Below are 12,183 nucleotides of genomic sequence, written 5' to 3' on the forward strand. Positions count from 1 at the left end.
GGCACACAAGGCCAGGTAACATGTGCAGTATCTCACTGAGCTTTGTGGTAGAGCGGGGATTCACACCAGGCTGCCTGGCTGTGAACTATGCTCCTGACCACGACGTGACCCTGCATCCAAGGCCGATGTGGTAACTAACAAGCACCCAAAGTGCGTGAGGTGAAGGATCTTGGACATGAGCTCATGAGACTCCTTTACAGAAACCAAGGCAGCACTTAGCGCCTCACTCCCCCAAGGAGGCCGACAGTCACCAACACAGGACTGATGGTGTGTCACCTGCAAAGCAGGACCAATCTATCTCCTCGCAGCCCTGGGCACAGAGCAGGGCCCAGGCAGACACCCCAAGGAATGACAGGGCGCCATCTGGGTGCTCCTGCAGCCCAAAGGCTATGGCCCAACTTGCCTTCCATGGTGGCCCCAGTCATCTTTTTTGTTTTCTTGACACATGGTCTCACTAAATTGCCCAGGCTGGCCTTGAAGTCACGGCGATCCTCCTGCCTCAGCCTCCTGACTGCAGAAATTACAAGTATGCCACCACACCTGACTCCTGGGATCTTTATAACCATGCAACCATGTCTTGAGCCCTCTAAAACAGGAAGAAATGCTACAGATGAGCAGACTCCATGGCACGTTTATAAATCAACACCTGATTTGTACCCAGTTTCCTGAGCCTGCCAAGCCTGGATGAACTCACGTGACAGGGCCCCGAGGAGAAAAGCAGGGTGCAGGCTGCCATCCCATGCACGGGGCCAGGTATGGTCAGTCTCACGGTCCCAACCCAGATGTTCAGGAAGCAGCCGTGCACAACAATGTTTATTCCCGCAGACAATACCGTCCCCCACCCCAGGGGGGCACTGTCCTCCAATCAGCCAGGTGCAGGCTGGGATCGCCGCTCACACGAAGTTCTGTGCTATGGCCAGCACCTTGGAGTACTCGCCCTCCTTCCGACGCAGGCTCGTGGGCACTGGCACTTTAATCCGAGTCCCCACAGGGTTGCCATTGTCCTCGATGAGGACCACATTGTTGGAGTCAAACCTGGGGGTCATCCGGGGGCCAGGCATGCGGTGCCCCACGATGAGCGCTTTCTTCTTCTGCCCCCTGATGGCTAGCAGGATCCGGTCACCCACCTTGCCCACCCCACTCTTGTTGTAGACATGGATGCAGCGGGGAGGTCGGTGGTATGGGGTGTTGCCCAGGGCACTGTTGTCCACTACGCGCACCCGCGTCAGCTTCTGGATTGCATCAATGCTGCCTGTGGTGCTGGGGACAGAAAACACAAGTTGGTGGACTGGGTCAAGGTCACAGGCCTGCGAGGGCTAGAAAGCACACACCTGCTGCATACACACAAGTGCACACTCATACATACAGGCTGAGCTCTCAAAGACTCTTCTACTCATGCTTCCTCCAAATTGAAAGCTTCTACCCTTGTGCCATGGTCTCATTTTGGATAGACTTTTTTGTTTGTTTGTTTTGGAGTTTTTTTGGTCTTATTATGGTAGTCCAGGCTGGACTTGAACTCACTCTATAGCCCAGGCCGGCTTCAAACTCGAGGCACTTCTCCTGCCTCAGTCTTCTGAGTGCTGTGATTACAGGTGTGCACCACCATACCTGGCTCTTGATTTGGATACATTTTTAAGAGGACACAAGTTTTCTATTACAACACATCTCATTGCACCTTAATCTGAAACCTTTGAAGAAATCCTTGGCTGGCCAGGCCTACCTACCACCTCCCAAGAAACCTGCCTCCCAGGTACTTGCCCAAGTTGTCTACAACAGAGCGAGCAAGATTGCTGAGGAGTCCCAAGTAAGATGCAGCAGAGCCCACTGTGTTCTCTCGATGGGGGCCACCCTCATGACGTAGGGTGTATTACTTTTCCTTCTTTTGTTTGGCCCAAATTTGCTCTGCAGAGCCTGGTTCTTTTCCTACCTTTAATAAAACTTTGCTACCATTAATTAAAAAAAAAAAAAGTTTAAGTGTTTTGCAGACCACCTATTAAAGGCAGGTACAGTATTAGAGATCTGGTCACCAAGGCTTCAAGGCAACACTCAGAGCTCTCAAGTGACCAGGGCTCCTCTCCTGGTCCCCGTGCCCAGTACCCACACCGCCCACAGGTAGAGCCCACCTCCAGGCCCATGCCTCTCTTACACTTCACCCTCAGAGTCTCCACAACACGTCCACAGATGCTGCCCCCGCAGGCGCTCGGGCTTCTCCAAGGACTCTCCCACCACACCCCCTGCTCTAACACCTACAGGCACCTCATCCTGGGCTCCATCCTTTCTCTGCCTCTGCCCCACGACCGCCTTCCTCCAATGGCTCCCTGTACACTGGGACAAGCACGAGTGTTCTCCAGGCCTCATGGCACTGTGCTGTGAGCTGGCCCTCAAGAACCTAAAGCAAAGCCATGCTCCTGCTTACTGCTGTCTGTGGCTCCCCACCATCAGTCCTGTGTTTGTGCAGGTCCTGCGTGGACCCTGCACCCAGAGCAGACAAGGGAACTCCAGGCTCACCCCTCCCGGCCCCTAGGGCCTGCCCTGCACCTACTTCCCTTCCTCCCCTCCTCCATCAGCAGGTCCTGTCTCAGGCCTTCCGAAGCCACCACACTCCTCACATCTTCTAGGTCAGAGACTTGTTTTTAAGTCCCTCCCTGCAGCCCCTGGAGAAACCTTCACTTCGGGAGGCAATTCCCACGCCAGGCAGAAGTTCAGCCTGCACTTGGACACCTGTGCTGGGCCTTCCTGTTCAGTCACCAGGGCCCATGACACCTGAGCATCCCCCAAAGGAAGAAAGGAGCTGTGCTTCTACCATGCTGGAATGTTTGCTAACAAGCATGCACTGTTTCTGTAACGGAAAGAAATTTCCTTCCTTAAAAGGGAAGGTTTTAGGGGACCGGGGATTTAGCTCAGTGGTTCCACCACCTGCTCTGCAAGCGCAAGGACCTGAGTTCGATCCCCGGTACAAAAAAAAAAAAAAAAGGGAAGGTTTTGAAGCCTAGGGAAATGCAGCATCCAGAGATGTCGGATCCACTCCAGGTCTTACAGGGGCTGAAAAGCAGCAACAACTACCCTCTGCCAGCCCATGACATCCCCACCACAACCCAGACACAACTGTCATCTCCTTACCTCCTCCCTAGTCCTGACCAAATCCCAGCTCAGCCAGTTGCCTCCAGCTTCCCCAACCCAGGGCCCTCCCAAGGTTGCGCCAACTCTTGTCACCTTATCACCCTGTCTGCTGGCCCTGCTGGGAAGTCTCAAGTCACCTGAAAGCGTGCCAGCCGAGTGCTCTGATAACACAGGCCAAGGGGCCACAGAGTGCAGGAGAGGCGGCCATGGGATCCCACAATGGCAAGTCCTGCTGGGAGAGGGAGGAAAGATGGCTAAGTCAGAGTCCTTCTGTGGAGCCAGGTTTCTTTGGGGATGTGTGTGGGAGATGGCGATTCTAGAACAAGATCATTAGTCATATAAATCCCAGTGTTTACAAGAGAAAGGACAAGCCCCAGCTCCTGCCCCACCTGCTGAGTCAGGGTCTGACCTGGGTTGGGGCACACTGGACCCCAGAGCTATTCGAAGTGATAACAATAGCTGCCACTGCACCTGCCTACTGGCACCTCCAGCTGTGACAACTCCTCAATAATCCCACGACCCCACAGGCTCCCCACAGACACCGTGGGCCTTCTGGTTAAAGTTGGTACTTTAACCCCTAATGGGGGGCGGCATTACTTAAGCACTGCCAGTCACCTGGTCACCTTTCCCCCGAGTGCAGAGCCCACAGCAGCCCTTGCCAAGTCACTGGCCAAAGTATTTGGATGAACATCCCAAACGCCAGCAGACCACAGAAAAGCTGCCCAGCCCATCTGGGACAGGAAATGAGTTTTGGGAAAGCAAGCACCGCCACCAACCCAAGACGCATGATTCCAGCCTGGAGGTCACCAGGGCCTCCGACACCTGAGGATCACCAGGAGCCTGGATACAAAAAGTCTCCAGATCCAGACAGCAAACCTGTAATCCCAGCACTCAAGAGGCTGAGGCAGGAGGACTGCTGTGAGTTCAAGGCTAGTCTGGACTACACAGTGACACCCTGTCTCAGAGAGAGAGACAGAGAGAGAGAGGGAGGGAGGGAGAGAGATGGGGGGAGGGGGAGGGGGAAGGAGGGAAGCAAAGCAAGCAAGCCTCCCACCACAAAGCACATCTGTCCCTCCCCGAGATGTCTGTCTACAGCAGGCCTGGCTGAGCTCCATGAGCCAAGCCTCTACCCAAGTGTTTACACACATCCTTGCCCGGCACAAGTTCAAGGCTCTCAGATAAGACTTTATTTAATGAAGGTGGAGGGCTGTTTACCTCCTCAGGAAAAGCCAGACATTCCATACATGCGCAGTAACTCCAGTTCAGCCCCAACTCTAGGCCTGCTCCCAAGAGTCTTCCTGAGACAACCCATGAAGCACGGGCCAAATGTAATTATAATCCAAAAATTAAGTGCAAAAGAAGACAGTTAACCTAGGAAATCACTAGCACCTGACACACACAGGACCAGAGATGCCCAGTGGCAGCCAGCTCCACTTATAGCCAGATGACCCAGATGGCACAAGCAACTGCACCTGGCTCCCCACTTCACCTGAGACACTGGCAGGACCTGCTCAAAGGTGGCCAGGAGGAGCCACCAAGGCTCAGACGCAGAGCATCTGGGCACCTGCCTGATTCTGCAGAGCAGCAGGGCCCCAACCCATGCCCTGCTCACAGATGCCCACAACCTGTGCCCCTCCCTGCCCACTTGGGTCTCCCCTGGCCCCAGCCCACCTCCCCTAGAAGCCTATGCAGAACAGCAGCCTCGCCCCTGCCCTCCTGCACACCAGGAACAGCCATACCCAGGCTGGTGCAGCCCTCATAGACGGCACCATATCCAGACACTGAACAAACCGGACATTTTTTTGAGATAAGGCCAACATCCCTTGCATCCCATTCCTTGCTGCTTCCTCTCCAGAACTCAGAAACCACAGAGGAGCTCACGCATGGCACCTGGCTGTAGAGCTCGGGCCACATGTACCAGGTGGCACCCTGGCCTCCAACACGAGTGACATGGGAGTGCCTGCAGGAAGCACACTCACTGTCAGAAGAAAAGGCTAATTCAGTGACTTTCACTAGCTCTTTTCTTTCTTTTTTTTTTTTGGTACCGGGGATCAAACTTGGGTCCTTGCGCTTTCACAGCAGGCAGCGAAACCACTGAGCTAAATCCCTGGCCCCTTTTTTCAGTAGCTCTTAAACGGATTTGATATTGACCCTCCCCAAACAGCAAACAGACGATAGTAACCATTTCTATTGCTTATCCCTCCAAAAACCTCCAAAACAAAAAACCAACTGTTTCTCCTTCCACCTCTACCACAGCAGATGCTGATGAACAGAAAGAGTGTGATAAATATTTGTTAATCAAATAAATGAGGCAAGCTGGGTATGTTGGTACACACCTGTAATCCCAGCACTCAGAAGGCTGAGGCAGGAGGATTGAAAATTCCAGCCCAGGCTGGCCTGCATAGCAGCAAGTTCAAGGCTAGCCTGGACTATACAGTGAGACTCTGTCTCAAAAAATAAAATAAAATAAAACAAATAAAAATAAACGTAAAAATAACAAATGAAGTAGCCAAGAGGAAGATAGGCCCCACACCTCAACCATGGCTGCAGGCAAGGAAAACCCCAAGTAGGGTTCCCGTCTACATGGCGGGACCCAAGAGCTCAAAGGCCCCAGGCTTCAAGATGCTAGTGGTCAGAGGAGCAGCCCCAGTGTCACCTGCAGGCCTCAGAATCATCTGCTAGCCTGGAGTCCACACTGCCTACCATGGAAAGCACCCCTTCCCACCACTAAGTACCTGCTGCAGATGAGGAAGAGTGATGGAGGCAACAAGCCTCTTCAGAGAGACTCTGGAATCCTTAGTGTTACTTCATGGTATAGACGGATCCACCCTGTGGACGCGGCCTGGTCCACTTCACACCCAGGCTAATGCTTTGCTGTTAGCCTGGTTGTGCCTGGGCAGGAGGTAAAACCTAATGCTGCTTCCTTCACTACATTCATTGCAGGGTGGCTTTCCACACTGCTTCCTAATTCAGAAAGTGAATCACAACCTTTCCCTTATGGGTGGGGGGGCAAAGTGACTTGATGCCATCCGAGTGGTGCTCACGTGCCCTTGGTTAACACTATCCCGTCTCTGGCTGTGGGGATCAGGGACAGGCAGGATCTCAGGGACATATGGGTGCCCTCACTTGGCTCGGCCCCCAGAGAGGTGCTGGAATGATGGCTCTGTGGGGGCAGGGACTGCAGTCCCCGGCTCAGTGCCACCCGCTCTGGGCCCAGAACAGTGGACACATACATCTAGAGCTGGGGGACCATGCCAGAAGTGATTTGCAATTCAACCTCTGGCTCAGTTTCCATGCGGTGGTGTTGGGGTGCTCCCAAGGACCCGGGAGGCTGGGTTTTACCTCATTTCATACACAGGGTCTGAACTAGAAAAGCAGACAGAAAGAACCTCCGATGCTTTGTGGAAAGATAAAGTATCACCCCTGGAGCTCTAAAGATCAGTACAATGCATCTACAAGTGTGGGTATCCATACAGAGCTAGGCTATAGTGTATGCTGTATCTAATCGTATAGTATACTTAGTATCACAGACCAATCTATACATTGTTTCCACCCAAACAGCTTCAATCTTCAAGTATCTAATATGTTGCATGCATTTGAAAGTCTTTCCAGGGAACAGGCTCCTATGAGCTCTACAGAAAAGTAAGGAAACAGGGCCATGGGTAGGGGTGGAAGGGGGCAGTTGGATGGCAGAGCACGTGCCTAGAATGTGTGAGGCCTTAGAAGAAAAAAAAGTCTTACACCACCACCAATGTGTGCTTAAAGGAGATTCTGTTAGAAAGAGAAAAGAAACACTAAGAAATCAAATGCAAAGCTCAGGCACAAAAAGGACAAACCATCAGTGTGAGCCTCTAAAGGTCTTTCATCAAAGCAGAGAAAGCCAGGGGCGGGCTCACAGGATTGAAACTCTCCCTATCCCTAGGACCCCAGGGTTCTCCTGCTCACCCTGGCCCAGTAAGTGCTTCTGTGTGTTGACTGAAAATTCATCATTGCTTTGCAGCCTTATAATTCCCTCTCAGAAGAATTTACTATGTGTGTGGGTGGGGGTTTTTTTTAAGACAAGTTCTTGCTATATCCTTCAGGCTGGGCTTGAACTCATTATGTAGGCAAGGCTGGCCTCAAACTTGAAGTGATCCTCCTGCCTCTGCCTCCCAAGTGCAGGGATCACAGGTGGGCAGCTACCACACCAGACTACTGCATGTCTTTTTTTTTTTTTTTTTTTAACTGCATGTCTTTTTAACATCACAAAAGTATACCATGTTGCAATTCTCAAAGTATCCTCAGGGAGGTCATTTTCTTTGGTGATTTCATCCTGAGCATCCAATGGAAACAAAGAAACAAGAAACTAAAGCCTAAGAGGTTGCATCAGCTGAGGATTCTGAACAGTTCTGAGGTCTCAGGGAGGAAGTGCCATTCTGCAGATGGGGGATGAAGTCAGAGAAGCTGGACACCTGCCAACTCATCCCGGGTTAGCAGGCACCAGAGTCCACACAGAGTCCAACACTGTTCTTGTCCTGCCCTGCAAAGGATGGGGACCAGGGACCTCAAGAGGCTGCTTTCACCACCAACAAACTCCACCGAGGCAAGCGCACCACACACGGGGCTGTCTCCTTTGCCACTGTTGCCGTCAATAAGCACCTGCCTCTTCAATAAATATCGATGCTACCCACCCAGTGCAACCCAGGACCACAACTGAAGCTGATTCACTGATCAAGGTTCGAGTTTTCACAGTATCACTACCCATAAGCAAAGCCAAGCTGGGCATGGTGGTGCACACCTGCAATCCCAGCATCAAGAAGGCTGAGGCAAGAGACCAGTGAATTTGAGGCCAGCCCGGGCTACATATCAAGTTCAGGCTGGCCTGGGCTACAAGCAAGATCCTATCTCAAAAAATAAACAGATAACCAAGTGTGTGGCAGATGCTGATAATCCCAGCACTCTGGGAGGCTGAGGCAAGAGGATCACAAGTTCTAACCCAGCCCAGGCAATTTACCAACTTACTGAGATCATATCCCAATCAATCAATCAATCAATAAAATAAAAAGGGCTGGGGATACACTTCAGTGCAAAGTCCCTAGGTTCAATATCCAAGACCACAAAATAAATAACATTAAATTAAAAAAACAAAAAAATAAACAAGGCATCCCTCAACAGCATGACAGGCTATTTCTACTACCACTACTGCTAAGAAAAATCCCCTTTCTCAACTCAGTCCACAAAAAATTTTCTTACATTTGTTTATTTGTTACAGAAGTATTTAAAGCAGTGGTTCTTAGCTAAATCTGACATTTGTCAATCACTCAAGCTGGTTTTATAATATACAGATTTTATATATTCCAGCTTTATCTCCTTCCCATCCCATCCTCACGGGGGTTTGGGGGGTACCTATAATCCAGGAGCAAGTTTGGAATGTTTAAGTTCAGGAAAAGCTGCAGAAGATAGAGCTCGGTCTATTTAATCCTGCACCTGTCTCCTGCCTGTCACTGACTACACGGGGCCAGGAACAATGGGCCAGGTATGCAGAGGGGTCAGGTGTACAAGAGAACAGCAGGGAACAGCAAAACAGGAGGGTAGGGGACAGGATCCCAGCCCAGCCTCCCCTCCTCAAAGTCTGTGACCTTGAGATCACAACTCCAGTCTTTTTTTTTTTTGTACCAGGGATCGAACTCAGGACCTTGTGCTTGTGAGGCAGGTGGCAGAACGGCTGAGCTAAATCCCCAGTCCACTCCTCCAGTCTTGGTGACTCTGTCCAGCTGGGGTCACTAGGAAGAGCAAAGTGACATGGAAATGAAAGTACTTTATCTCCACACAGGTGAGGGGCACTGAGACTGGGAAACCCTCTGAATCAGGGATGGAGAAACTTTTAGAGACCAAGTGCCAAACTGCAACCCCAAACCCACTTATTTATCACAACAGTGCCAACACTGCAATTAAACCTGAATACTGAGGTTTTAGTTTAGAAAAAACAACTCGTAGGCCAGGGATGTAGCTCAGTGGCCCCGTGCCTGCTTGGCAAATGCAAGGTCCTGAGCATGATCCTTGGTACAAAAAAAATGAAAAAACAACTCATACATTAACATCGTTTGTGTTAAAAGAAAAACACAATAACGTGTGCCATAAGTTTGCCACCACTGCAAGTCTGAATCATCCCATTGGGGGTAGGTGTGTAGGACAAGTACTCTGCCTCCCTGACCCCGGGCAGCTCATGGGCATCTCAAGGATCACAACATCCTGCCTTAGAGTGGACCTGGAGAAGTGCGACCTCTCCTCCCTAAAGATGAGAATTCGGGGGACTTTCCTACTCTTTCCTGCACATTCCTAGTGAATGACAAGCTACCTGCATCCAGTATGTTACTTGACCCAGGACAACACACCAAAACCTGAGCTATCACTGGCTGTCACCATTAACATGCCTGTCAGATCATACCAGGGCAAGCCATGATGTACAAATCACCGCCTATGAAATGGAAGGCTAACCTTAATCTGTTTTTTCTGGTACTGCAAATTGAACCCAGAGCTTCTTACTGAGCTACGTCCCCAGCCCTTTTTTTTTTTTTTTAAATTTGGGACAAGGTCTTGCTGTTGGTAAACTGTTAAGGCTGTGTGCAAACTTGCTATTCTCATGCCTCATTCTCCTGGAGTGCTGAGATTATACATGTGTGCCATGGCCCTCGACTCGTAATTTGATTTTTTAGACCTTCCCTACCCCCTACAGAGCTGTAAGAACTACCCAAGTGACACAAACAGGAGAATCCACCATAGATGGGTCCAGATGCCACAATCACAAAGAGGAATTGGAGCAAAATAGTCTTTAAAGGACAATGCATCATCTAGCATTCTAGGAGCCGAGGAGAGTCTAGGGCCCAACAGACTGTCACCTGAGCAACAGACTCCAGAGGAGGAATCTACCTTTGACAAACAGGGGCAACAATAAAATATTTTGGATCAGACATGGTAGTACATGCCTGTAATCTCAGCCCTCAGTCGGCTGAAGCAGGAGGATCATGAATTTGAGGCATAGCACATCCCAGGCCAGAATAGGACTTTATGTCTCAAAAATAAATATTGTGACCACTGTTCCGTTGTGGATTCTACAATGCCCCTAATTCAACTCTTTTCAGGCTTACTGAAATGTTGCCTTTGCTATCTGCAGAGTGCCATACCCTCCCTGAGGACGCTGTTCAGAGGTGCTGACCCTAGTTAAGCACAGGCAGAAATAGCTCAGGAATCCCTATGTTCAGATCCACAACTGCATTATTTTTAAAAAACAGTATTGAAGAAATGCCTTCCAGTGATTTTCAGAGCTCCCCAAACCAGTAATTATCCCATTTCCAATTTCCAGCTATCCACTATCAGGGCTCAAAATGAATTTTATTGATCCATGCAAGCAACAGATCACATTAGCTTTACAACCATTAAACCAACACTATATGTAAAGAGGTACACGTACACACAAGGGTAAAATGGACAATTCTTAAGAAAAAAAATGACAGCAGATCCCTGAAATTTTTGGCTCCTTCCCACAACAACTCCCAGACCTCAAGCCTACAAAGACTCCTGCACCCAGGCGGTCTACAAGACAGCTTCATCCCCATCTTCCCTTCTGTCAGTTGAAAAAAACAGCTCTTCCTATAAAGCCAATCTACTTCCTACCCCCAACAAAATTCTTGGTTTTTTTACTCAGGGCATGGTGGCACATGCTTGTAATCCCAGCACTCTAGGAGGCTGAAGCAGGAGGGTCACAAATTCAAATCCTGCCTAGGCAACTTAGCACGAGTCCTTGTATCAAAATAAAAATTAAAAATAAAGGGAGCTGTGATGTAGTTCAATGTGAAGGTCCTAGGTTCAATCCTCAGTACTGGAAAAAGTGAACATCATCCTTCTTAGGGAGTAACCTCCCTGAAGATACCTGCCTTGTTCCTTCCTGTACATCCCTGGGTTCTAACCACATCCTTCTGGACGATTTGAACTGACTGCAAACTCAGGCTGAAGAGCAAGGGGGCAAACAGGAGGATACAAGTGATTGATGCTTTCCAAATTTTCTGTGACGCATGGAAAACACACTACACCAAGAAACACCTCCTAACACACTCATACCTGAGCCAAGTGTCAAGAAACAACGCTCTTGCTAAGCACAACACTCTCTGATAGTTTCTGTTTCTTTTTAAACGGTGGCTGGATCTGCTAAATTGACTTCCAATTCACTGACGGAACTCAACACTGCAGTAAATCAAACTTTACTGTTGTATTCCACAAGCTTCTAATGAGCCCTGAAAAGCCAGCCGACCACAGAACACAGCCGGTGACCCACACAGAACCAGACAGCCCAGCTGGGCAGCGTCCTTTTCTGCCCAGCAGTGGCCAAGGCCCTGGTTCAAGTTCCTCCCGTATGTCTCCCAAGAAACCCAAGGTGGCTCCATGCCCCTGCACCTCTTCATATGTCAACGTCTCAGGGTGCTGACCACTATGGAAAGTCATCCTCTCTTTGTGTCCCCTTCAGGAACCTAAAATTAAACAAGCTGGCGCGCTCCTTATGCTTCGGTGATGAGATTCGAGTCCGCCCGTCCCTCCATCTCCATCTCCATCTTTCCAGACTTAATCATCGCTGGGCGCAGCCTCTGGTGAAATAGGAAACCAGGGACGCCCTTGATAGAGTCACATCAGAGTCACAGCACAACCGGCTGCAACGGAAGGAGGTGCAGGTCACCAGGCGAGCAGTGACGGCCAGGCCGCCCTGCTCCTTCAAGACAAGCAAGTGAGCAAACGCGGGCGCACAAGCTGGGGAGTCCGCACCCCAGGGCCCAGGGCAGGGGAGCAGGGCGAGGCCTCACTCCCAGTCAGGCCCCGCGACGAACCCTCAGCTCTTCAAGGACCCACTGCCGCCCACCCGGGCGGAGAAAGGAGGGAAGAGAGGAAGGGGGGGAGTCCCCGAGCTCCGCACCTCGGCCCCCGCCCCACACCGTACCGCTCCGCCGCCGCCGCGCACTCAACAGGCACCGCCTCGACACGCGCTCTCCGCGCGTGCGCCCTGGCCGTGCGTCGCGTGCGTGCGCTGCGTGGAGG

General features: G+C 50.7%; 1 protein-coding gene across 5 annotated transcripts; it reads right to left on the minus strand.

Moving 5' to 3' along the window:
• Positions 1 to 800: 800 nt before the first annotated feature.
• Positions 801 to 12,165, minus strand: Mrpl14 (mitochondrial ribosomal protein L14). Of its 5 annotated transcripts, none has more exons than XM_021259749.2 (3): positions 12,086 to 12,165; positions 3,258 to 3,349; positions 801 to 1,260 (listed from the first exon to the last, which is right to left on the minus strand). In XM_021259749.2, exons 2-3 carry the CDS (start codon positions 3,326 to 3,328, stop codon positions 894 to 896), a joined length of 438 nt encoding a protein of 145 aa, XP_021115408.1. In that variant the 5' UTR covers positions 3,329 to 3,349; positions 12,086 to 12,165; the 3' UTR covers positions 801 to 893. The 5 variants fall into 5 exon arrangements, with proteins under 5 accessions (XP_021115408.1, XP_004846527.1, XP_021115409.1 ...); XM_004846470.4 differs by having other exon boundaries at positions 3,258 to 3,352; positions 12,086 to 12,159; XM_021259750.2 differs by having other exon boundaries at positions 12,062 to 12,150.
• Between the last annotated feature and the right edge of the window lie 18 nt (positions 12,166 to 12,183).

The sequence above is a fragment of the Heterocephalus glaber genome, unplaced genomic scaffold (assembly GCF_053883595.1).
Source record: "Heterocephalus glaber isolate CG9 unplaced genomic scaffold, H.glaber_assembly_v1.0 deba00001497, whole genome shotgun sequence".
NCBI lineage: Eukaryota > Metazoa > Chordata > Mammalia > Rodentia > Bathyergidae > Heterocephalus > Heterocephalus glaber.